This window comes from Bolinopsis microptera, chromosome 6, assembly GCF_026151205.1.
Source record: "Bolinopsis microptera isolate Bmic1 chromosome 6, MBARI_Bmic_1.0, whole genome shotgun sequence".
NCBI lineage: Eukaryota > Metazoa > Ctenophora > Tentaculata > Lobata > Bolinopsidae > Bolinopsis > Bolinopsis microptera.
In genome coordinates, this window is record NC_087077.1 from 15,885 (window position 1) to 42,707 (window position 26,823).

The window sequence follows — 26,823 nt, forward strand, 5'->3', positions numbered from 1 at the left end:
ATTGAAAACAAAACCCCTACTAAATAGTGGGTATAATTTGCCCATTTCTCAATGTTTAATGAGCTGTTTAAAGCAATTTTTAAAACTCTAAATGATAGCAGCAGCTAAATATATGTCTTGCATCATGAAACTTTCAAGACGACCAATAATGTTTAGCCATGATCAATGCATATTTTTAGAATATATTCTGAATACTAAATGATAGAAATTCCCGACTTTCCTGCAAACAGTAATTGGAATGCGAAATAGTATATTGCAAATAATTCATTCAAAAATTAACTGTAAATTATTTGCGATATGTTTATTAAAATGTTTTTTCTCTAGGAATGTATGTTGATGATGATAATGACCAAATTCCTAACTCCTATAGTCTAGTATGTAAAATTACTACTAACTTCACTCCTGTTACCACGGGCTTTCTAGTGATTTATAAAGTAAGAGTCAATGATAATTACAAATTGAAATACGAGTTTGCAAACGGAAGAGTTAATAATAGGATAATAGAAGGAACTTGAGCAGTTAAATAAATATACAGTTACAATTATTGAGCGCCATTTTTGCAAAATAAAATCCCCAAAGTTGCCTAAAAGTATACATGCCAAAATATTCTTCATGCCAAAGTGAGCAAAGGAACTTATTTTACTTTCTATGCATCGGTAAAGGAAAATCAGGGTGGGAGAAGTTGCTGTAGTCCATTAAAGCGAAATCCGCTTTGTAAATGTGGTACAACCTATCAATGACCTGGTGATCCTGTTGAGATAGCCACTCCCTGGACAGAACAGCCGAGGACTGCAATCTAGGATCACTAACAGAGTCATATGCACCAGACAGCTGCAGAGTAGTGTTTATCTTCTGGTTAATGTCCTTGTTAAGCACACTGCTGTACTCCAAAGGTATGACGTAGTCGTATCTAGCTGAATGGATGCACAGTTGGAGGTGCTGGGGTGTAAAGTGGTCGTTTAACTTATTAGGATTGTCCACCAGCCATCTCAGATACTGGTTAAAAGTGGGGTGTGTTCCGCTATTGGTCATGTTATCTCGCAGGTTCATCTCATGTGCTATTCTCCGGGCTAATCCTCTGAAAGCAGGTCTCCCAGGTGTAGCCTCGCCGGAAAGTTTGTCTCTGTACCCAGAGACTAACCTGGTCCAGGGGTTGCGAACCACTGCAAAACTGAAAATATTTTCACCTCTTTTAACTGCCTTCCTAACGTCAGCAGCATTTGAATGAGCGTCTAACCGGAACTCATCGGAATACAACTTGTGAATGGTATTGACTTGACTTGGTCCTAAACTCATGTTTAAGGTACCTTCCGCTCTCATTAGGAACTCTTTCCAGTTTGAAGACCCGGATTTGGGGATGCCTGTGAATATGGTCTTGATTTTAGGAAAATAGTAAGTATGTCTTGGTTTCCTGCATTTCCATTTGTTGGGTGGACTAACAGCTTTATAGTTTAACATAGCCATAGTCCGGTTTATTTGCTGTTCGATCCACTGGTGAGAAGGTGGAGTGAGATGAAGATCATTGGTAACATTGCCTTTTGAATATTCACTTGAAATGACAGACCCTAAGTTTGGTTTCAAGAAGAGGATAAAAATAACAGAGACAAGAGTCCAAAAAATGAGAATTTTGTACAGTTTTTCTCTCTTTCGGTTATGTTCACGAACTTCTGCCATGGATATTGGACAACTAGTTCTGGACTCAGCTCTGGTCTGAAAAATTGAAATTATTACAACTTAAATTAAGTCTCCATTCAATGCAAAGCTACAACTATACTCGAAGAAACTGATTTTAAAATAAGCGAACGAATAAATTGAAATGCTTATGTTGAACGATAACAGTAAGGTTGCCCGTATTATATGTTTTCTTAACTAAAACTTTTCACTTTATCTAAAGATACGCGCTTTGTTGAGGCAAATGTAAACAGTAAAATAGTTAAGGTCGAACATTAACAGGAAACTAGTTACTTTTCAAACCGCATGAAGAGTGCAATTATCAAAAAAATTGGGAACGTGCTTTCCTGAAGGGGTGAAAATATCATCCAGGGCTTCCCAAAAAAAGGGCTACTTATTTCAACTTAACATTAACATAAACGTGCTCAACAAATGGATATTGGATTTAAACCATTTTTAGGACGCCTAATTACCATTATCACAGGAAGTGTAAACCCGTGTAAATGACGTGTTAACCATTGCTACATGGGGAAATGGCTATTTAATGCTTAGGATATAGATACTGATATACATCTGATATACATCTGATACAATACAATATTTATATTTTTCTGAACTATTTAAATTATTTATCTTATTATCGTCCGCTCCCCTACGATATTTCACGTGCCTGCATCACATGATTAAAACACTTTGGTTTTCCTTTCTGAACCAGCATGAGTCGCGGAAGTCGTAACAAATAATTTGAGGAAGAAAATATGGACAGAACTGAACAAGAACAAAAACCACATTAAAAAACTGAGGAATCAGGAGAACTCTGCAACCCAATTTTGTGGTAATTATGTTGTGTTTAAATTGTTTACATTTAAATCGGCTGTATCTTCGGTTGGGATGAATATTTCTGTATGTGATTTATTTTAAAGAATACTACTAGCTTCCTCCCTTTTAACACGAGCTTTCTAATCATTATTATAATTCAAAGAATTATTCTAGTCTGTCTGTCTGTATGTACGACCGCCCACGTGCAAATTAGGTAAACAAATAGAAGTTGCATAGTAACCATAGTAACGAGAGTTGTTGAACGTGCACCTGCAAAGATTGTTGGAATGGAATTTTGATCGTTTTTGTTGTTATTACGTTGTGTTCAGTGCGAGCTACATCTTAATCGGTTGTATCTTCGGTTGTGACTTGCGATGGATATTTTTTGATTCGATAAAAACTGACCGCCATGAATTCTTGTATCATGACACTTTCAAAACGACCAATAATGTTTAGCCATGATCAATGCATATTTATAGAATATATTCTGAATACTAAATGATAGTTTATTGCAAATAATGCATTACAAAATTAATTGCAGATTATTCATTATTATTGTACGATATATTTATCGAAAGGATTTTTCTCTAGGAATGTATGTTGATGATGATGATGACCAAATTCCTAACTCCTACAGTCAAGTATGTAAAATTAAACTCGTAATTTAAAATATTTGTTGTGATCAACTGTAATCATAGAGCTGTAAATATCAGACTTTCACATTCGGCCTAATTAAATGAGGTCTTATCTCTAAAACATAATATACAGTGTAGAAGAATGCGAGATTTCGAGTAATAATGCAATGTCTCAAATAAATAATGATTTTAAAGGATCTTAGTTACACAATACAAGTTTTATCACCACGAAGAATCTCAGAACCCTCAAAAAACCATTCAAATCATTTCCCCATCACCACACATTCCAAAATTCATTAGATCAATGAACATTTCAGAGACCTATAACACAAGCCATAAACCCTCCTCCACTGGATGATCCCGAAGTAGAAGAAGACATTAATGATGTCAAACCTAAAATACTACTTTTTGGTCTGCGAAGAAGTGGCAAAACCAGTATCAGGAAGGTGGTGTTTCATAAGATGAGTGCAAATGAGACGATATTTCTGGAAAGCACCACCAAGGTAGAGTTCACTTTCTTGATTTTATCAAACTGGTTTGACTTGCTTTTTTATCACACATTGCAGCTCTAGTTGATATTGTTGTGCTGTTGATTTTAACCACATTCTAACATTCCAGTTGGAGCACGAGGACGTTTCTAAGAACTGTTTTATAGACTATGTTATCTACGATTTTCCTGGGCAAGTAGGTATCAAAATAATGTTAACATTTCAGTACATATTTATATGTATAATCATATCTTGTGTCATTCTCATAATTCTTAGAATTATGTATTAATACTGTTACAATATATCTCTTATCAGCAATTTTAGATAGATGTTTTTTCATAGAAAAAGGCTTTTTTACCACGATTGAAAATTTGTCTTAAAACTCTTTCGAAATCAATATCCTGATTCTGTGTAATAACGTACATTATAATACATACTGATAATGATAATTTTGTCGACCGCAGGGATCCTATTTCCCTGACTAATTGCGTTTCGACCACGGCCCTCTCGGTACAGCTTTCACTGTAGCATAGGTGGGCACAACCCCAACCATCTCCTGTGCCGCGAGATTTATGAAGCATTCTGCTTTAATTCTACACATACCTAAATAAAAACTCGTGCAAAGTAGCAAAAATCCATTTCATACTTTTATGAAAGTTACTGCAAACCTGGCAGCTCATCTAGATACAAATTATGAACTGTTACGTACAAAACCTGAAGATTTTATCAGAATCAACGAAATGTTCACCTAAAGTAAGCTCTCATCCCCATTCTGTTTTACCAACCATTTTTCAGGCAGACGCATTGGAGGACTCGGCAATAGACTACTCACATATTTTTGATGGAAAATGTGCTCTTATTTTTGTTATCGATGTTTTGGAAGAATATAAGGTACTTCTAGTTTGATATTAACCCGTTTATTTTGTATCATTTAGATAGTGTTTGTTAATTATGCGTGAAATATTATTTTTACTTAATTTTAGATACTGATTACAGCTTTTAAGTTAAAGTAGACGTTTTACAAAATGTTATATTTCAGGAGGCATTAGATAAAATAGTTAACACACTCGTTGGTCTGGATAACAAGGGAATGCTTGAAAATATTGAGGTACGGTGTTTTAATCTACGTAAAAAGGTTTGCACACTTTGCCGGTCCATGACTAAAGTTTCCTGAAACTGTGTTATGGTCGCCTCATCACGTGACAGATACCATGGTCCGAAAATATTCCACAGTTCGATTTTTTGTAAAACTCGGTTAATCTGATGTAACAGATTTGAGAGTAGAGACTTCAGACTTTGTACCAACAATCTTCTATTTATCTCCAAGATACCCAGCAAATTTTGCGATAAAATAACCACATGACTTGAAGTTGTGGGCCGATAAAGTATGCACAGCGTTTTATAAAAAACTCCGTACTGTTATAATGTTATAGTTCTAGGTGGTCCGTGGTGTAAATTGAAAAGAGTCACATGCTAACGTGAATGTTTTGATCGTAGGTCAATTCCGGCACATACTTCGAAAGGGTCTACTTTATATTTGAGAGCACGTTTCCTTGATTTGTGTATGCGATTTGTATGCGATTTCACCCCTGTATGCGATTTGTGTTCCGGGGTATTTGGAACAGGTTTAGGGGTTTAAATAGTTAGTACCTGTCCCAAACCATCATAAAAATCAAGTTTCGACCTCCCAACCCACTCGGGCCACTCCCAGGGGCCACGCCCATCCCAAAATAGCTGAAATCCAGGTCAAATCAAGATTGAAAATCTTTACCCCCGTATGCGATTTATGTTCCGGGGTAGGTGGCCCATGTTTTAGTATAAAAATGGGTACTGCCTATCCCAAACCATCATAAAAACCAAGTTTTGACCTCTCAAACCACTCAAGCCACTTGGGGTTGTGCCACCCTATGCTACAGTGAAACGCCTGTCCGAGAGGGCCGTGGTCGAAACGCAATTAGTCGAAATAGTATCCTGCGGTCGACCAAAATATCATTCTCAGTATGTATTTTAATGTACGTTTATTACACAGAATCAGGATATGTGCTCTTCGCGCCTTCTCCTGCAGTCCCTTTCCCCCATCCAACGACAAATCCCCTTACAATCGTGCGTAAAAAAAGCACTTCTTCTCCTCATGAAAAAAACATTATCTAAAAATTGCTCGAAAAGAGACATCTATTGTAACAGGTATTAATTAAAAGATTGACGACAATTATGAGAATGACACAAGATAAGATTATACATATAAATATGGTACTGAAATGTTAACATTATTTTGATACCTACTTGCCCAGGAAAAATCGTAGATACATTCTATAACAGTTCTTAGAAACGTCCTCGTGCTCAGTCTCGTGAAGTGATACCTAGACTAGAGAACACTGTTCGAATCCCCGCTGGTTAAAATCAAAGACAAACAATATCAACTAGAGCTGCAATGTGTGATAAAAAGCACCAATCCCACGATCTTTCCATGATGTCATATACAGTTTGCTAAAATCAAGAAACGTAGGATACGACGTGTGATAGATGACGTGTCCTTGGTGTGTGCTTTCCAGAAATATCGTCTCATTTGCATCATCTTATGAACAACCATCCTTCCTGGATACTGGTTTTGCCACTTCTTCGAGACCCTACTCTCTATGTTAGTATTTTAGGGTTTGACATCATTAAGACTTTTCTACTTGGGATCATCCAGTGGAGGAGGGTTTATGGCTTGTGTTATAGGTCTCTGAAATGTCATTGATCTAATGTTTTGGGAATTGGTTGTGGTGATGGGGAAATGATTGAATGGTTTTTTGAGGGTTTGAGATTCTTCGTGGTGATAAAACTTGTATAGTGTAAATAGACCCTTTTAAAATCATTATTTCATTTGAGACAATGCATTATTACTCGAAATTCGCAATCTTCTACACTGTATATTATGTTTTAGAGATAGACCTCATTTATTAGGCCATGTGAAAGTTGATATTTACAGCTCTATGATCTACAGTGATCACAACATATATTTTAAATTACGACGTTTATTTTCATACTGACTGTAGGAGTTAGGAATTTGGTCTTCATCATATCATACATAAACATTCTAGGAAACATCCTTTCGATAATATATCGTAACAATAATAATGAATAATCTGCAAATTATATTTATGTAATGCATTATTTGCAATAATAACTCTCATTTTGTATTCAGATATATTCTATAAATATGCATTGATCTTGGCCTAAATTAATTGGTGCGTTTTGAAAGTGTCATGATACAAGAGAATTCATGGCGGTCAGTTTTTATCGAATCAAAAAAATATCCATCGCAAGTCACAACCGCAAGATACAACGAAATATTTAAGATGTAGCTCGCACTGAACACAACGTAATAACAACAAAAAAAGATCAAAAATCCATTCCAACAATCTTTGCAGGCACGCTTTCCAACAACTCTCGTTACTATGGTTACTATGCAACTTCTATTTGTTTCTAATTTGCACGTTGGGCGAGTCGTACATACAGAAGACCGATAGGAATAATTCTTTGATTATAATAATGATTAGGAAAGCTCGTGTTAAAAGGGAGGAAGCTAGTAGTAGTTTCTTCTAAAATAAATCACATACAGAATATTCATCCCACGAAGATTACAGCCGTTTTTAAATGTAAACAATTTAAACACAACATAATTACCACAAAATTGGGTTGCAGATGGTTCTCCTGATTCCTCAGTTTTTTAATGTGGTTTTTGTTCTTGTTGTTCTGTCCATATTTTCTTTCCTCATTTATTTGTTACGCTTCCGCGACCTTCATGTGGTTCAGAAAAGGGAAAACCCAATGTGTGATTCATGTGATGCAGGCACGTGAATTATCGTAGGGGAGCGGACGATATTAAGATAAATAATTTAAATAGTTCAGAAAAATATTAAATTTTGTTTGTACTCCAGATTGTATATCAGATTGTATATCAGTATCTATTCTATGCATGACATGCCATTTCCCCAGGTAGCCAATGGTTAAACACGTCATTTAACGGGTTTACCACTTTCCTGTTGATAATGGTAAGTCGGCGTACTAACAAATGGTTTTTAAATCAATATCCATTGGTTTTGAGCACGTTTATGTTAATGTTAAGTTGAATAGTTGCCCTTTTTTTGGGGAAGCCCTGGATGCTATTTTCACCCCTTCAGGAAAGCACTTTCCCATTTTTTTGGTAATGCACTCCTTCAGCGGTATGAAAAGTAACTAGTTTCTGTTAATGTTCGACCTTAAACTTTTTACTGTTTACATTTGCCTCAACAAAGCGCGTATCCTTTAGATAAAGTGGAAAAGTTTTAGTTAAGAAAACATTAATACGGGCAACTTACTGTTATCGTTCAAAATAAGCATTTCAATTTATTCGTTTCGCTTATTTTAAAATCAGTTTCTTCGAGTATAGTTGTAGCTTTGCATTGACTGGAACTTAATTTAAGTTTGTATAATTTCAATTTTTCAGACAGAGGCTGAGTCCAGAACTAGTTGTCAATATCCATGCAGACAGATGATCGTGAACATAACCGGAAAGAGAGAAAAACTGTTCAGTAATTCTCGCATTTTTTGGACTCTGGTCTCTGTTATTTTTATCCTCTTCTTGAAACCAAACTTAGGGTCTGTCATTTAAGTGAATATTCAAAAGGCAATGTTAACCAATGATCTTTCATCTTCACTCCACCTTCTCACCAGTGGTCGAACAGCAATAAACCCGGACTAAATGGGGACTATGTAAACTATAAAGCTGTTAGTCACCCAACAAATGGAAATGCAGGAAAACCAAGACATACTTACTATTTTCCTAAAATCAAGACCATTATTCACAGGCTCCCCAAATCCGGGTCTTCACACTGAATGGTTTATCGAGAGCGGAAGGTACCTTAAACATGAGTTTATGACCAAGGTCAAGTCAATACAATTCACTGTTGTATTCCGATGCGTTCCGGTTGACGCTCATCAAAGCTGCTGAAGTTAGGAAGGCAGTTAAAAGAGGGTTGAAAAATTTTTTCAGTTTTGAGTGGTTCGCAAACCCCTGGACCAGGTTAGTTCTGGGTACAGAGACCAAACTTTCGGCGAGGCTACATCTGGGAGACTGCTTTCAGAGGATTAGCCGGTAGAATAAGCACATGGAGATGGAACCTGCGAGAGAATAACATGACCAATAGCGGAAACACACCCCACTTTTAACCAGTACTGAGATGGCTGGGTGGACAATCCTACTCAGTTAAACGACCACTTACACCCCAAGCACCTCCAATGTTGCATCCATCAGCTAGATACGACTACGTCATACCTTTGGAGTACAGGCAGTGTGCTTATCAAGGACCTTACCAGAAGATAAACAGACTCTGCAGCTGTCTGGTGCATATGACTCTGTTAGTGATCCTAGATTGCAGTCCTCGGCTGTCTGTCCTGGGAGTGGCTATCTCAACAGGATTCACCCAAGGTCATTGATAGGTTGTACCCATTTACAAAGCGGATTTCCTTTAATGGACTACAGGCAACTTCTTCCACCCTGAATTTTCCTTTACCGATGCATTTTAGAAAGTAAAATAAGTTCCTTTGTACTTGGCTGAAGAATATGTTGGATGTATACTTTTAGGCAACTTTGGGGATTTTATTTTGCAAAACTGGCGCTCAATAATTGTAAACTGTATATTTATTTAACTGTCAAGTTACTTCTATTATCCTATTATAAACTTTCCGTTGCAAACTCGTATTTCAATTTGTAATTATCATTGACTCTTACTTTATAAAATCACTAGAAAGCCCGTGGTAACAGGAGTGAAGTTAGTAGTTAATTTTACATACTAGACTATAGGATGTTGGATTTGGTCATTATCATCATCAAACTTACTTCTAGAGAAAAAAACATTTTAATAAAATATCGCAAATAATTTACAGTTAATTTTTGAATGAATTATTTGCCAATATATATTTCGGCCTTCCAATTACTGTTTGCAGGAAAAGTCGGGAATTTCTATCATTTAGTATTCAGAATATATTCTAAAAATATGCATGATCATGGCTAAAACATTATTGGTCGTCTTGAAAGTTTCATGATTGCAAGACATATATTTTGCTGACTGCTTGCATTTAGAGTTTTAAAAAATTGCCTTTAAACAGCTCATGAAACATGAGCAATGGGCAAATTTATACCCATATTTAGTAGGGGTTTTGTTTGCATGTAGTCGAATTAGACAAAAAGTTACAAATAGGAAACAAATTTTTTAAAACCAAAAAAAACTCCAACAACCATTACCAAATTGAAAATTACAGGTTAAAATGGGTTTTTTGGGGATGGACACCCCCTTATTTACCATGTACTAACTGTTTTTCTGGGAAATGAGCAGCAGACCCCCACTTGTACAAAAGTTACTTAACTGTGTTTTGGAAGAATATTATGACCCCCCCCCCCCCCGCATGAAACACAAGTAATTAACACAAAACGATCAAAATGCCATTCCAAAATCTTTGCACGTTCAACAACCCTCGTCACTTTAGTTACTATAGCTCTATGCAACTTCTATTTCTAATCAAATTTGGCCGTGGCGGTCGTAACTGACAGAATATTCTTTGAATTATAATATAGACTAAAAAGCCCGTGGTCAAGGAGGAAGCTAATTAGGGTTGCCATTATCTGTACAATTTCTTTATCGCGATAATAAATAACTTTTTCAAATTTATCGCGAATAATACGGTTTATCGGCGATAAATTTGGCAAGATAACAAAGTAATATTTGGTCTGCACTCTGCATAGCTTGAATTATGCTCCTATGCTATGTACCCTTGTTACATCATCATTATATAGTTACAATTTTCATTAATTGAATTTAATTTTCAAAAATGCAGAACAATGAGTCATGACAAATCCTTAAAGGATGACGTAAAAGAGTTTTTAACTTTTGGCAAAGATTTTGTGGTGCATGTTGACGTTAACTTAGGGCCCTAGATACCTAATATGATTTAAAGAACGGAATTTTAGCTTCTCATTTAATGGAGATATCACGACACTAAATTTCTTAGTTCTGTGTGAAAGTTGTTCCCTCTCAGTACAGTTGTTTATGTGTGTTTGCCTTCTTTTTTCGTTCGTTAGAAGGCTCAATATTTTAATTTTGTAACGTTTGGTCCGTTAACAATTAATTAACATAATTGTTATGAGAAGTTTTACCGTCGGTATTTGACATAGAAACAGACTTTAAAAACATAAAAAATCCTTAAAACGCTCTAAATCCGCGAGTAAATTGCTCCCGGTAAGGAGACTTGCATTTTCCGGCTGGGGGGGATGGGAGGCGGACTCAGGAGGTAGGACGCGGGAGGATCAGGAGGAGGAGGAGGGACTGATGAGGAGGAGGATAATGAGGAGGATGATGAGGGGAGGAATGAGATGAGTAGGTGCTGAAGAGGAGGATGAGTATCGGGGAGAGGCGGGCTGAGGAGGAGAAGAGAACTGAGGTGGATGAGGTATTGGGAGGAGGAGGAGGAGGAGGAGGGAGGAGGAGGAGGAGGAGGAAGGGAGGAGGAGCAGGAGGAGCTGAGGAGGAGGAGGAGGAGGAGGAGATGGAGGGAGGAGAGTGAGGAGGAGGTGAGAGGAGGAGGAGGAGGAGGGGAGGAGGAGGTTGAGGAGAGGACTGAGGACTGTGAGGAGAGAGGAGAAGGAGGACTGAGGATGCTGGGAGGAGGAGATGGATCTGAGGACTGTGTGGAGGAGGAGGAGGAATATGAGGAGGACGAGAACTTAGGAGGACGAGGACGAGGACGGGAGGATTAGGAGGGAGGACAGCTGAGGAGGAGGAGGAGGAGGAGGAGGGTCTGAGGACTGTGGAACTGCGGAAGGAGGAGGGGAGGAGGAGGAGGAGGGCGGAGGAGGAGGAGGAGGAGGAGGAGGAGGAGGAGGAGGAGAACTGAGGACTGCCTGAGGCCTGAGGAGAGGAGAGGATGACTGAGGACTTGTGAGGAGGAGGAGCAGACTGACGGACTGTGAGGAGGACGGAGGACGAGGATTAGGAGGCACGGGCCGAGGACATAGGGGGAGGACTGCTGAGGAGGAGGAGGAGGCGGACTGGGACTGCAGAGGAGGAGAGGAGGGGGTGAGGCGCAGGAGGACTGAGGACTGCGGAGGAGGGAAGAGGAGGAGGAGGCGGAAGAGGAGGTGGCGGAAGAGGAGGAGGCGGAGGAGGTGGAGGAGGAGGAGGAGAGGAGGAGGAGGTGGAGGAGGAGGAGGAGGAGGAGGAGGAGGAGTGGGAGAGGAGGAGGCGGCGGAAGAGGAGGAGGACTGAGGACTGCTGAGGAGGAGGCGAAGGAGGACTGCGACTGTGAGGTGGAGGAGCGAGGACTGCCGACTGAGTACTGCAGAGGAGGAGGAGGAGGATACTGAGTACGAAGGTACGAATGGACTTAGGAGGAGGACTGCTGCGGAGGAGAAGGAGGACTGAGGGGACGCTGAGGAGGAGGAAGCATTCTAAATGTTATTTTCATAAACTTTTTTTGTCCGTTTTTGTCCGCACTAAGATGAGTATAATCAAGAGGCTTACATCCACAGCGCTTCCATTACCATATTATGTCCGTTTTGGCTGTACTATCATATAGTGTCACCACCGGGCTCCCCGCTCGACACGCGACAAATCACACGAAGGACAAAAACGGACATACAAAAACACGTCTCCATATCGAGCTCACCGGCGAAGCCCAACACCGTATAAAAATCGGACGATCACGTCTGCTGTTACTTAAATAGTGTGTTTACACAGTTTATGAGAGGGCAGTCCCTTTGAGCATAGGAACGTTTCTACGTAACGCATCACTTCTTAATTTTAGCTGTAGCGTGGCGTAGGAAGTAGATAGAGATTCCAAAACTATCCACAGAGCATTACTATGACATAGCGCAATAACAAGCATGCCCAGATACACAGTACAAGGTTTGCATTACGTATCCTTTATATAAATAATATCGGTTAAACTTCGAACTTCACAAAGATAAAAATAGAAAAACTTTGATCGCATTATGTGTTCTTTATTGCTTGCTTGGTTATAGAATCCAATTGCATATTAGCATTGCTCTTTAAACGGACATTAACTGAAACATTTGTAGGTCTCCAATTTGGCTAAGATTAAAACAGCTGTGACAAAAAACTGTAAAGAATCGTATCGCCGAAAGAACCAATTCTCTAGGTACGAGTACGCGTGTTTATGTGCAAAAATAAGCTGTGGCGTCGTGCCTTCTAAAGTCCCTCACGTGCGCGCTTGCATAGCGTATAATACATTGAATGCTTTCATCGTCAATAAACACACGTTGTAACTCACTCAAATTTAGAAATATGACTAGTTACCTTAGTTCTCCAAAATCCTTATAGTTTTGGTATCTCCTAACTAAAGGAATAGCGATTTTGTATGTACAGTGCTCACGTTGATTTTAAACAGTGACTAATTTCTTGAAACAGTGGCGGGTGATGCTACGGTTAGAAAGTTTCTGCTCATTACAACTTATGTCATATAATGTGATAATTTTGGATTGTTTTCATTGCTTAATTACACAGCCGGGAGACATGTACCGATTACCCCAATTATTTTTCCCAGGTCCATGAAACTCTAACGAGTTTAGAAGGATCGTGATAAGTAGAGTTGGTTCAATTCCGAGAGCAATTATATTTATATCATAGCGGAATTTATAACTTTAATCACATTGTGTCAGCCAGAAACAGGAGACAAGAAGTTCTGGCGGTACTTTACGGCCGTTCCTCTGGGATTATTCGTAGATGTAGCTTCTATCTGAACAGTGCCGTGGGAACAGAATTCCGCCAAAATACCCGGTCATACCAAATAGTAATACTGATTGGTGTGTACGGTGTGCGGTTGTAGATTTGAAAATAGGGCTTACGGCTTACCTAGTGTTATCCTAATTGCATTATCTCGGTACATAACATAAATTAAACTACTGGTTAAGTGTAAAATACCAAGTGCAAACGTGTTCAGTCAATCGACCACTGAAACAACTATAGAATTTCCAGACCCTATTCTTCTAGGCCATATATTACGGCCACGATCGATTGTTAGATGGGCTAAACGAACCATCGATATCTATTCAATTCTCAAACTATGAGCTAGCACTTTAATCTAAAAAATACACTGTTTTTATTACTCCTGATTTTTACATTTACGTTAAAACATTGTCGGCCACAGGTTGATCATGGCCACTAACAGTTTAATTTGAGATAAATGATTAGAGTTTTCTCTAAGTTACTCTTTAAGTTGTGTAAGTCCAGTCATTTATGGACATTTATGGAAATGAACCTGCATTGTTCTAATACTCACGAAAACTTTGACGACCTTCCTGAAGGTATGTATAAACGATTTCTGTTTGGAGACATTTTTGACCTGTGGAGAAAACCAGGAGGGCCACCGCCATATTGACCCAAACAACGTAACCGAACCCTTGACTTCTAAAGGTAGTAGGACTTCCTAAATCGGCTTAAACCAAGCGCATTGCTTGTTTATATAGGGAGTTACTGAGCAAAACCTATGGCCTAATATCTTACTTTTCGAGAATTTGCCAAAACATTTGGGCGTGGTGCTGAGCCCATTTTTGATAGGATCGTGATAGAGTCTTTAGAAAGGGTGCAAAAGATCGCAATTAGCATATATATATGACTACGAACAAACATATGCCTTTAAAGTGCTTACTTTTTCAGTTATTGGCCGAAAAAAGATGAAAAAAAACTGATTTTGGGGTTCCAGAAATCATGCTAAAATATGGGCATCTCGCTAAATTGGGCTATGAAGGCCCTAATGATTTAGAATGAGTGCAAATTGTGCGGAATGGCCATGTTTCTATACAATTATGAAGCAACATTGTACCCTAAAATACTACTTTTCGATGTTAGTGTGGGGGAGAAAGAAAGTGAAACATTGTATTATGTCCATTTTCTACCTGTTTATTAAAATACCAGTCTCACGAGCTACTCAGTGCCGCGCAAGGGACTTTCTGACGTCATCGCTCCATAAATAATACAAAACGCTAATTACACGCGTTAGAGGAGCAGTTAGAGATTTAGGAATTTAGAAAACTCGTTGCTGTAGTTGTATTTGTCACATCTGCTAAATTTGAGGATAACTTTTTTTTCAGTTTAACTGGTCCTTTAATTAACAAAGCTCATATGTAATCGAAGTAGAACGTTACCAGCGCTACGAAGTTAAGGGTTCTTTTCTTCGACATATCGTGAGGGTTCGAGAAAGTGCGAGTCTATTTCTTGACTCTTCCTAGCTTGCGATCAATAACTGAATATTACTTCTGCTTAAGCAGAAATAATTCGCTGAATATAAGGAAGATGGACTAGAAAACCGTGGTCACAAGGACTCTAAATGCTTATGAGGTAAGTACCTGCAAGTGATTCATTAGCATTTAGCGTTCCCGTAAAACTGCAGTTACAATTTGTAGAGTATTTTTGTATTTTTAGTAATTACGATCGATAGCGGATTACATTAGTTACAAAATGTAAATCTCCACTTTTTGCACAATGAATGGGAATGTTTTTTTTTAAGTGGTCTAAAATGAATAAAGATTTTAATTTTTAGGGAAGTAAAATTAAATCCCTTGGTTTCTTAGTCAGTTTCAAATTTTTCTTCTTCTCTCAAAAAAAAAAAAAAAAAAAAAAAAAAAAAAAACAAAAAAAAAAAAAAAAAAAAAAAAAAAAAAAAAAAAAAAAAAAAAAAAAAAAAAAAAAAAAAAAAAAAAAAAAAAAATATAAAAAAAAAAAAAAAAAGTAGGTAACGTCGATACCAAAGAGTCTGAAACGAAGTCCAGAACTAGTTGTCCATGGGCAGAGAAGTTCGTAAACCTAACCGGAAAGAGAGAATACGTTCAAAATTCTCCTTTTTTGGACTCTTGTCTATGTTCTTTTTATCTCTTCTTGAACCAATCTTTGGGTCTGTTATTTCCAGTGAATATTCAAAAGGCAGTGTTACCAATTATCTTTCATCTCTCACTTCTCACCAGTGGATCGACCAGCCAATAAACCGGACTATGGCCTATGTTAAACTATAAGGTCTTGTCCACCCAACAAATGGATATGCAGGAAACTCTAAGCCATACTTACTATTTTCCTAAAATCAAGACCATATTTCACAGGCTCCCAACTCGGGTCATCAAACTGGAAAGAGTTTCTTAATGGAGCGGAAGGTACCTTAAACATGAGTTTAGGGACCAAGTCAAGTCATACCTTTCAAAGTTGAATTCCGATGAGTTCCGGTTAGGCGCTCATTCAATGCTGTTGACGTTAGGGGAAGGCAGTTAAAAGAGTGTGAAATTTATTTTCAGTTTTGCAGTGGTTCGCAACCCATGGACACAAGGTTAGTTTGGGTTACAGAGACTCGCTATGTCGGCGAGGTTACACCTGGGAGACCCTCTTTAGTGGATTAGCCCCGGAGAATCGCACCATGAGATGAACCTGCGAGATACATGACAATTAGCGGAAAACACACCCAACTTTTAACCAGTATTGAGATGGCTGGTGGACAACCTTAATAGTTAAACGACCACTTTACAACCCCAGCACCTCCAACTGTTGCATCCCTTCAGCTAGATACGATACGGTCATACCTTGAGAGTACAGCGGTGTTCTCAACAGGGACATTAATACAGAGGATAAACACACTTGCAACTTGTCTGGTGCATATGACTCTGTTAGTGATTCTCGATTGCAGGTCCTCGGCCTTGTGTTATGGCCAGGAGTGGCTTCTGTCAACAGGGATCACCAGGTCATTGATAGGTTGTGTACCACTTTACATCGCGGTTTTCGCTTTAATGGTCTACAGCAACTTCTCCACCCTGATTTTCCTTTACGATGCATAGAAAGTAAATAATTTCCTTTGCTCACTTTTGCATTGAGAATATTTTTTGGCCAAGTATACTTTTTAGGCAACTTTGGGATTTTTATTCGCAAAAATGGCGCTCAATAATTGTAACTGTATATTCAATAAATGCTCCAAGTTCCTTCTATTTTCTATTATTTAAAACTCTTTTCCCTTCGCAAACTCGTATTCAATTTTGCATTATCATTGACTCTTAGGGGTTCGTTCACATATTTACGTAATCAGCGAGGGGGGGTTTCCCAATTGCTTACGGTTGATTACGCGGGGGGGGGGGGGGGGGGGTTTTGTCGGTGATTAGTTAATCAAAATTATCTTTTTTACCCTCCATGGAACTAATAACAATTGGAAAAATATTTTATTCAAAACTCACTCAATTTCATTCTGATAGTGATAAATTTAGAAATTGATCGGGATATTCGACTCCTATAGTATTAGTGATAGTTTTGAAAGGTGCTAGGCCAGATATCATAAAATGATATCCATAACATTGATATCGGCTCATCATGATCATGGTAGCATGCATGAAACGTAAAGAAAAAAGATTTCCAGGGGAAAAAGTCAAGGGGGGGGGGGGGGGGGGGGGGGGGGGGGGGGGGGAGTCGGCATGATTACGTAATATTGCTGTCTGGGAGGGGGGGGGGGTTTTGGCGTCTTGTGATTACGGTTTGATTACGGCGGGAGGGTGGGGGGTAAAAATTGCTAAACATACTGATGTCATATTATGTGAACGACCCTGACTTTATAATTTACTAGAAAGTCCTTGGGTAACGGGATGAAGTAGTAATAATTGTACATACTTGACTATAGGAGTTAGGACTTTGGTCATCATCATATCAATACATCCTAAGAAAAAAACATTTTAATAAACAATCATATAATCTACAATAATTTTTGAATGCATGATTGTTAATAATACTATTTCGCCTTCCAACTATTTGTTCGCGGAAAGTCGGGGAATTTCTATCATTTAGTGTTTCCAGAATATATTCTATAAATATGCATTGATATGGGCTAAACATTATTGGTCGTTTTGAAAGTGTCATTGATACAAGAAATATATTTAGCTGCCAGCTATCAATTAGAGTACGCCTTCTGTTTGATGGGCTAGCACTATCATATATATGTAGAAATGTTTTTTTATTTTACCTTAATTAAAGTATGATTTGGTTGGTCTTAATATCGATAGTTCCTATTAAGTCATTCGTTTTAAATGGGGAAATTTGATTTTTCTTTGCGAGTTGTTACTTATTAATGAACTGATTTTAATTTTGATTCCCCCACCAATCTAGTGCAGATCCATCCAATAAATATGTTTAACCTTTTTTCTAACTCAAATTTCGGTAGCCCCAAATTAAAGGAGCCTAGAAGACGATAGAGAAACAAGCCAGTCCTCCCCTTACCGTCTAACAAACCCCCCTCCGACAGAGAAAAAGTATTGGTAGCTGGTCGGCTACACCAAACAGGCCTCCGTTAATTAGAAGGAAGATCTATCCTTTACACTACTGATATTCTTCAGATGATGATTCTTGACTGAGTCAAGAAACTTGATCTCAAAAACAACAGGAGAAAGTGTTGAGCCTCGCTACATCCGCGGAGGTCTCTTCTAAAAAAAGTCCTAGTTTATTCCGCAAAGACGAAACATAAGACAATAGGTAAGTGTAAGGGCGGGTCAAAGCGCGTTACTTCGTCCTGTCACGTGTCAAAACATTTCTTGTGGACCAAACATAGTTCGGAGTCCTGTGAGTGGGGAAGCGGTGGGAAAGATAGAGATACGATCTGTTAACGTTATCAAAAAAAAGGGCGAGGAAATTAAGGCGGATTATCTGCTGGGATAAAATTGTTGAGCCGAAGGATAAAGGACCCAAGTGTGTGGGAGAAGTTTGTTTGTGGATTGCCGGTTTGTATGTGGATCAACAGATTCAGTGAGTAATGAGTGACAACGAGGCAGAAGAATAATGGAACCTACCGAAACACCTCCATCTACATGGACGCTGGGGGTGATTTCCTACAAGCGTCCCGCACTGCAAGCCATGTTAGTGGAGCTAGAGTACTTGGGGGATGAGGTATTTCAGAACGTGTGTCGGTCTCATCTGGAATGTTGGCAGTTGCGGTTTTGGCACAATCCAGAGACCGAAGTGGAAATAGGAGGTGATGGAAACGTTTCAGAGAAAAGCGCGGCCAGATGAGTTGTGTGTTGGGGAGTCGTTGGTGAGTAAGTGGGAGAGAATGTGAGATATTAAAGGACGGTATTTCGCAGGAGTTTTGATACAGTAAAATTAGATTTCTGGGTCCATGGGCCGTACAGAATTATACAAAACTTAACACAAAACAAGGATTAGAATATTGGATACAGTACTAGTGTGTGTCATGTAACTTTTAAAATCTGAGAAGAACCTTAAATCTAACTCCAGAACAATAAGAGTGTGTATGAACGAATTTTTTAGGAGGTATTTATATGGAACGTTGTGGAGTTTTAAAATCATACTAATAAATTAATTTAGATGATATTAAAATTACAAATCATGATTTTATTGGATATCGGATATTATCAGTTGGAAACCACGCATGACATGGCATAGTGCCAAAATGCAGACTCCGTTAAATGTAATTAAGATAAACACGACCACGCTTTAGAACGGTCAGGACGCAGCTCTAGAACAGGTAAAGTACGTAATACCGATCATGGGCATTAAAGGGCAACTTTTGAGCGGTCTGCTTTACACTCTGCGAACCATTCTACACGTTTAGGAGCCTTCACTAACTAATGCTGATTTACCAGCCACTTAGCATCTGTTTGTTAGTATGTTTTAGAACCCGCCCCCAATCTCGTATCGGAAAATGACTTAACATCAGGTTGAGGTGAATACGGGGGGTACCTGCCATTTAGCATCTAACCGAATAGTTAAACCTAACTAGTTAAACCTTCCACCAAAAACGAGAACAAACAGCTGGTCTCACTTTAGGGGTTTTTTCCATAATATTACGTATCAGCCGAGGGGGAGGGGGGCGGGGGTTTCCAAACGATTACTAGTGTAATTTTGACACAATAAACTGATTTCGAAAGGAAGGCGGGGGGTCGAAAAATTGTCCAATAATGATTACGTAATATGCGAACGACCCTATAACATTAAATATGGTTCTGGCTTTGTCCTCTTTGCTCTTTTAAGTCTAACTTATAACCCGCCAGCCGACTAGCCACCATGGAAAACAGTATCCCAACCCGAGGCCCTCTATTAGTACATTATTAACAGTACTATTCTCTGATTTGATAAATTGTCATTTATCGGTACCGGAATTAGTAACGAGTGTCCCTCGTTACGCTAACAAACGCTAATCAGGTTTCTCTATAACCTGGGTCTAGTGTGAATATATTTAAATTTAATAAATATTATATTTCATATAAATACAAAAATTTTGCACGCTCGATTTTCGAGCGTTTAAAGTTGTGAGTTGTGCGGTACAACAGAAGGACGACGATATACAGCCTGCTGGTTATTAGACTCACCGTACTTTTCAACAGCGAAAAAAAAGGACTATTTGGGGAATAAAATTAGCTAGTTATGGAACCTGCTCCCCAAGTTAATTCAATAAATGTCTTGGAAACTTTCATATCCTCCTTGCTTAAATTCTTGAAAGGTGTGATCCCTGCACAGTGCCCACCAATAAGGATATACCGGCCTTGAATGGAATGGAAATCTTCAAAAAAGATCTAAGCCAGGAGTGATTGGAGGACGTACTGTTACTGTTGTCAAGAAGCTTAAGTAAGATTCAGCAGTGAATTGCACCACTGATACCCCATCTGATATTTATAATAAAATACTTGATACGTTTTCCTATAAAGTATCATCTCAACATACAAGTAATTCTACGGGATGTAATCAAAGTGGCAAGTTTGAAGATTAGATTTCATTATTGATTCGAGCTGTATCATTAGATATTTCTTTATATGACAATCGATCTGAATCTGATATTCATTTCATGTGGACGATACCAAAATATAGTATTATTATTCCATCAGTTTCAGAGTTTTCGATTGATTTTCATGGGATAAATTCTTTGATTTAGTCCTCAAATTTTTACTTACGATCTATAATTGGAATGTTAATTTTAATTTCTTCAAGCTCAATAATATTTATTGCAAAAAACAAAAAAAAACAAAAAAATGTCATATATTCGTAGTTTAAGCTAGTTCTGGTCTGTGTATTAAATTGTAATGATAACAGGTTCGATTATTGTAAAGGCTGAATCGGTGAGAGGGAAGTGGGCTAACAATAGCTGTTTATTATTTTAGGAACGAAACTCTTCGAAAGCTTCTTCGATTCATTCACTTTCTGAATCTCAAAATGGTGGACATGTAGCGAATGTGAAAATGAGGAAAGTTTATGGTCCGATAAAATATGATTTTAAATCATTCAGTGGGAACTTAAGATACTGATAGTATTTGTAATGAGCTATAAATATAATTGGCCTCGTTAAATCACAATTAAGGGTTGGTGGTAGCTGCTGATAACCCTGGGATGTTACAGTATTTGTATTACTATTTAAAATGATTCCGTTTGGTATTTAGTATTTTCAATCTAAGTCATGAAATTCATCACTTTCCCATCACTATACCAAAGTATGTAAAGTACTGTTTTAAAGTGGGATTATCTCTGTATTACAAGCTGCTTATGCTGTAAAGTCTGTGAGCGTACATAATATTAGATAACTCGTTTAGACTTTTAGAACTTGGAGATGTTCACATTTTAGGGACCCCATCCACCTCCGCACAGTTAGAAAACCACTTTCATGTTATTGTTGTACGATGAATTACTCGCCCAGCGCTCTATTATAATATGTGTCTATATATAATGCTACGTATACCTGTCATATGTGTGAACTCCCACTGTTTAGTAAACAACTATAACAGGGCTCTGAGCGCCTGAGAGCAGCCTCAACCGCCGGACACTCCGCTCTGTAGGCTACAAAATTTACAATTATCCTTGTTATCATAGTAGTAGCGTCACTATTATTCACTGAATAATTTTCAGCTCAAAACTTGTGTATCCGTTCTCTTGTACGTCCCATATAACGAGGCTCTGTGCAATTTGCAATGTTCCCCTACTTTTGGTCGGCCTCCTTTTGTTTAATGCTCTATACACTCCGCCCTATTAGGATTCGGAAACTGGAAAGCTCCTTAACTTAAAACTTTAAAAGCCACGGATAGCCTCTATTTTCTTTAAGCGCGATAGTATTAATCTGTAATCCAAACACAGGCCACCACTTGCTTTTTTACATGTAAACCGTCACATGGAAATATTGTTATTATAATAAAGGATTCACACTGGACATTGTCCGTTATTTCATGATGTTATGACATGGTGCACATTAACAATATCAGATCATGTACTCATCACTGGAATTGGGTTGGGGAGAATTCGAGTATTTCAAAAGAATTCTTTGAGCTCGAAAATTGGATTCCAGAGAAGCCAAGAGTTTTTGTCGCTTCCTTTTATCTACTTGTGATGGTATTTCGTGTCCGTCCGATCACTTCGTAGAAACGATAATTATAATACAGTTTAGTTTATGAACATTTAATGAACGATCTTATATATTATTAAAGGTTTAACATACAATTCAACTGGTCATTTTTTGAACAGTTCGCTATTGTGATGTTGTTGTTCAAATTGCTCATTGCTTTGGCTCCTGGTCTATATTGTTTCACAAATGACTGGTCCATTTAAAATTTCCAAGTGTTTGATTCGGATTATCTGACGATCAATCATTTTCCGCTTTACCTCAACAGGATAAATGCTTCGTGATGTACTCGACTTACTCGACTGATATGGTGAATAGTTCAGGTCTTTAAAGATCTTTTTCTAGTACTTAGTACTAGTTTGTAGGGTAATGTTAGTACTAGGAATTCATGTTAAGTGCAGTTGCTCATTCCTCAAACCTACAAGTTGGTCGTTTGTTCAAAATGTTTGGAATGGTTATCACTTCGCCTCCACAGTTCCACCAAATAGTTCTTATAGGGTATGAGGAGATAGACGTAGTCTTGACTCTTGATATCCAACTTCAATGTACGGACAATTGTTTGCAGATCCAGTATAGAAAGTTAAAACTCCGCACTAGGCTAAAACTAACCATCGATCTTTATCCGGCAATAAAGTGCGTCCAAAATTAGATGTTCAACATGATGAGTACAGCAATTTCTGTTACCAGAGACGAATGTATCGCACAAAAAGATGAAATTGTTGCGTCTTGCTCTATTTTCTAGATCATATGTCGAAGATGGAAAGAATAGAATATTGTTAATATTGAGTAAGTAATTTAACAGTATGTAGGGCATTGTTAAGACGTGAGATGTGGAATGTGGATAATAAAACTGTTTGGTTAATTGGTTAGATAACATTAAATAGCTTTTTATTTCGACCAAAGACACAAGGTTGACATCACAATATGCATACATCAAGTGGATGGATAGATAATGCTCAGTTGCCATTGAAATCTAATTCGTGCTATTACTCCTAGTTTCCTTATTTGTTTTGTTTGTTTGTTTTAACGGTCAGTTTTTGTCACATATTAAATACAGAGTTATGATTAATGGATAATCGTGATATTCATAATCAATAATCATAGCGTTAGTTTGTTTAATAGTGGTTCGATTACTTAATTAAAAAGTAATCACAAAAGCCAATATCTATAATATTCTGTTTCCACAAAGGTCCTCCTAGCCCTATATCCATGAAGTGTATAGGTACCCGCCTATGAGACACACAATGGGTTTCCATAACTTATCATATCTATAGTATGTTGTAAATAATTAAGTAATTAGTGGTAACCAATTTATATCAGTTGCGTGTATTCATTAATATGCCAGCATCACTGGCATCACGTCATCGATTCATCGCGGACAATTAGTATCATTACAATTCATGTGGTACTGCCGTACTATAGCTATCGTCAGAACTTAGGTTCGTGTCGTCAGAACTTTAGGTTAGTGTCCAGTCAGAACTTGGGTTAGTGTCGTCTCAGAACTTATGTTAGTGTCGTTCAGAACTAGGTTAGTGTCGTCAGAATGTGTTGTGTAATCACTATGGTTCAGTTTCTTAATGCTTTATTGCTTTTTTTTCATGGCCTATTATATAGACTATGGTTTGCATTTAACAGCTTGATAGTGTGGAAAAATTGGTTTATTGGTGATGGTTATTGGTTTTTAGAGTTTTTAACTTATAAGTTTCAACTTCGATTATATGTGTATATTGTTTGCTTTACTAAAACGCTAGTCAGTCCAATATTCTTACGATACATTGGAACACGAATCAAAATGACATTTGAACATGCATTTGTTAAGTCCTGCTAAACTACTTCTGATCAGATTTCTTTTAGATTTCAATAAATCGCTACAGAATCTGAAAATTCATTAGAATTGCAGTTCGCTTGGCTCTTTAAGTTTTATTTAGAAAGGCATTCAGTAATCAGTACTTTTTAGAGTATGCACCTATTCACCTTCACACCCATGTAAGTGTCCTATCTCTCTACCATGCATTCATATGTTGCACAGTGGTCAAAGGTTCGAGTCCTCCATTTGCAAGTTAAACTCACTTACGATTACTTAACTTTCAAAAGTGGTACGATAGCCCTAGATTACTAATTGGACAAACGAAACTTGTATATTTATCATCTTCATTGTAAAATCTATCCTAAAGCAAAAATTTATAAAAATTTTTGGCAATTACATCCCTTTTACGACACAAACTCGTCTACAATTGTTGCTGGTAGGCCTAATATAATATGCACTACAAATTCCATTATTTGTAATCGTTTATAGAATCTGTGTTTGAATCTAGAATCCCTATTGCCAAATTGCTTCCAGGCCTTCAGCTCAGGGTGAGCCAGATCGTCAATTATTTTGAGGTTATGGTAATCAAACAAGAGATCAGTAAAAACTTGCAAGCTTTTCATTTTGTTCATGTTATTTCAGTGGATCACAAGAATTATAGTCATACTATAACAGGCTACAATATAAAATATGCTTACAACTTTTTTGTGCCGACGAAACTGCAGAAGTTTCGCATTCAGGTATATGCTAATAACACTCCAATACCAAATCGTTTATATTCAAATTGTTTATCATATTATTTCATCGGACGACGTATTAAGTCTTGTGTCTTTTGTTAAGTACGCGGGAAAAATGTTTATCTCGGACATTCATCTACATCATTAATTATGTATGGAAGTATACTGTAAGACTGGTATGGACAGACGAAGATCAACGTACCTATCCTAGTTGGTAGTAGTAACATTTTCAGATCGAGCTTATTGCCCGCAAATCAAGCTCATCAATGATAAATTTTTCTTATTATCTAGCGGAGGCCAATTGCCAGTTGGTATTTTCTTATCCTTCGTAATGCTATTAGTTCGAGTGTACACATTCAAGACTATTTGTTGAAGAGTTATTAATCTCATTCTTAGCACAGAAGATGTCAGCTGACTCCTGCGAAAAGGGTCCTCAACACCCAATACCCTCCCTACCATCCCAACTCTTCCTCCATCTCTCAACACGTAAACTGTATGCTCTTACATCTACGAACAGGAATCAGGATACATGGGAACGGGGTATCCCAGTATCACCATCCCTTCTCATTGGCATCCTATCGGCACTGATCGGTAACACCATGGTGATAATTCTTCGTTGTTAAAATACGAAGGCACCTTAAACTAGACCGTGGTTGCGATAGTGTTGGTGAGGAACTGGCAATAGAGGACCTGATGGTTGGTGTTTTGTACGATATGCCGCTGTTGGTTACCCATCTGGCTAGGATGTGGGTGCTGGCGGGAGACATGTGCTATGTGGTGGCTTTGGGAGGTTTGTGGTTCCGGGTTGTTGCTAAACATGGCTTTTGTCATGTAACTCGTCTCTTCGCACAGGTTTGGAGTTTATGTTTTTAGAGTGGATAATTATCAATTGATATCTTTACAAAGATTTGTCTGCAGTAGTCCAGTGATACATTCCGTACACAATGTTTACACTTGAGCTCACTCGGTGTATCCTAGGTTCATACGGGGCAAATGGCCGCTGGAAAGCAGGTCTGATAAACCCGAACACACCGGATAATGGTGTTTACCAGTGGGCTATCTGTCTCTCCTTTGGGTTGGTAACGCAGTGCTGCGGGTCCAAACAGGAGTTCAACAGAAAACATATGAATTTGCGTGTGTACACCGTTTGAGATGTGAGCGAATCCAACATTTTTCTTCATGAGTTCGCTCGTTAGAGTAGCGTGTTGTTGTCAATTTGTTCACTAATGTGTTATGTGGAACATTTGTGAGGAAGTGTGGTGAGGCTGAAGGTGGTTCCCACTGCACTCTCTTAACGGAAATCAGACTTGCATACCAAAACTCATCAGTCCTACTGAAAGAAGAAACCTTCAGGTAGCTTACACAAACAAGAGGAATCGTCATCAGGTATATTATAAAGATGGAAGGATCACGAGAGCATTGTGAGAAAAAAGAATCTTCAGTTAGCATTCCTGAAGAACTGCGAATCTCGATCAGCATCTTAAAAAAATGCGACTCATCAATCCGCATTCTTGAAAGAAAGGGACCAGAAAGACAACAGAGGCAGCTCTAGTATTCAGAACAAGGCTCTAATAACGACGATGTGGAGGGTCATTCCTCATTTTCCTGGTCAACAACCCTAGTTTAGGTACTTCTGGCATATTGGGCCCTCTCATCTCATTATCCACAACCAGGTGGAACAAGGCCATGGCCGTTACTTTTAGTTTGGGGATGCTGGTTTAAATCCGTTATCATACTTTATTATCTATCAAGGGTTTAGGAATTTATTAGGGGGAAGATAAGAGGAATTATTACTATCATAGCCTCTCAGCGAATTTAAAGAAGTTATTTGTATCATGACCACTTTGCACCTTTTCGCAGATTATTTGTAATTTATAATAATTATTAGCTGATGAAATAATAAGCTGTAATAGGAGTATCATATTTAGTCAGTAGTCGAATGAGCTTACACATTTTATCAGTAAATCGATGGATATTTAGTTGTAATACCAATTACAAAGTACAATACAAAAAGTGACATCATTTATTAAAATTATTGGTTTCGAAAATTAATTATTTAGCCTATCTTAACTAATGTGATTGCTGTATTATTTTGTAATTTTTATGACGATTCTTATTTTGAATTAGACTCTTGCGTTAGAACAGGTGCTCTTTTAAAATGTAATTCTTAAATGGAGTAATCAAGTAGGAAACTATCTAAGTTAGTGTAGTCATTAGTAATGACTCATCCTTAAATTAAGAAATTCTTAGGTTGTAAACAATGAGAATCCACAAAT

At 37.9% G+C, this 26,823-nt stretch overlaps 2 protein-coding genes across 2 annotated transcripts; one reads left to right on the forward strand and one right to left on the reverse strand.

Moving 5' to 3' along the window:
• Window positions 1-572: 572 nt before the first annotated feature.
• On the reverse strand, window positions 573-14,831 carry LOC134816818 (carbohydrate sulfotransferase 8-like). The gene is made up of 4 exons (XM_063825810.1): window positions 14,796-14,831; window positions 7,277-7,351; window positions 6,930-6,977; window positions 573-1,491 (listed from the first exon to the last, which is right to left on the reverse strand). The coding sequence occupies exons 1-4, from the start codon at window positions 14,829-14,831 to the stop codon at window positions 640-642; spliced, it is 1,011 nt and encodes a 336-aa protein (XP_063681880.1). The 3' UTR covers window positions 573-639.
• On the forward strand, window positions 3,079-4,666 carry LOC134817279 (ras-related GTP-binding protein D-like). The gene is made up of 5 exons (XM_063826414.1): window positions 3,079-3,131; window positions 3,443-3,628; window positions 3,744-3,813; window positions 4,409-4,504; window positions 4,653-4,666. Exons 1-4 carry the CDS (start codon window positions 3,084-3,086, stop codon window positions 4,453-4,455), a joined length of 351 nt encoding a protein of 116 aa, XP_063682484.1. The 5' UTR covers window positions 3,079-3,083; the 3' UTR covers window positions 4,456-4,504; window positions 4,653-4,666.
• Window positions 14,832-26,823: the final 11,992 nt, after the last annotated feature.

What these genes read in the sequence shown, in the direction of transcription:
- LOC134817279 (XM_063826414.1), top strand. Translation starts at nt 3,084, where the DNA reads ATGTATGTTGATGATGATGATGACCAAATTCCTAACTCCTACAGTCAA. An exon ending in TTCTGGAAAGCACCACCAAG is followed by an intron (nt 3,629 to 3,743) that starts GTAGAGTTCACT and finishes CTAACATTCCAG; the next exon opens with TTGGAGCACGAGGACGTTTC. An exon ending in CGATTTTCCTGGGCAAGTAG is followed by an intron (nt 3,814 to 4,408) that starts GTATCAAAATAA and finishes ACCATTTTTCAG; the next exon opens with GCAGACGCATTGGAGGACTC.
- LOC134816818 (XM_063825810.1), bottom strand. Translation starts at nt 14,831, where the DNA reads ATGTCGAAGAAAAGAACCCTTAACTTCGTAGCGCTG. An exon ending in CCCTTAACTTCGTAGCGCTG is followed by an intron (nt 7,352 to 14,795) that starts GTAACGTTCTAC and finishes AAATATGGACAG; the next exon opens with AACAACAAGAACAAAAACCA. An exon ending in AACCCAATTTTGTGGTAATT is followed by an intron (nt 6,978 to 7,276) that starts ATGTTGTGTTTA and finishes TGTTGTTATTAC; the next exon opens with GTTGTGTTCAGTGCGAGCTA.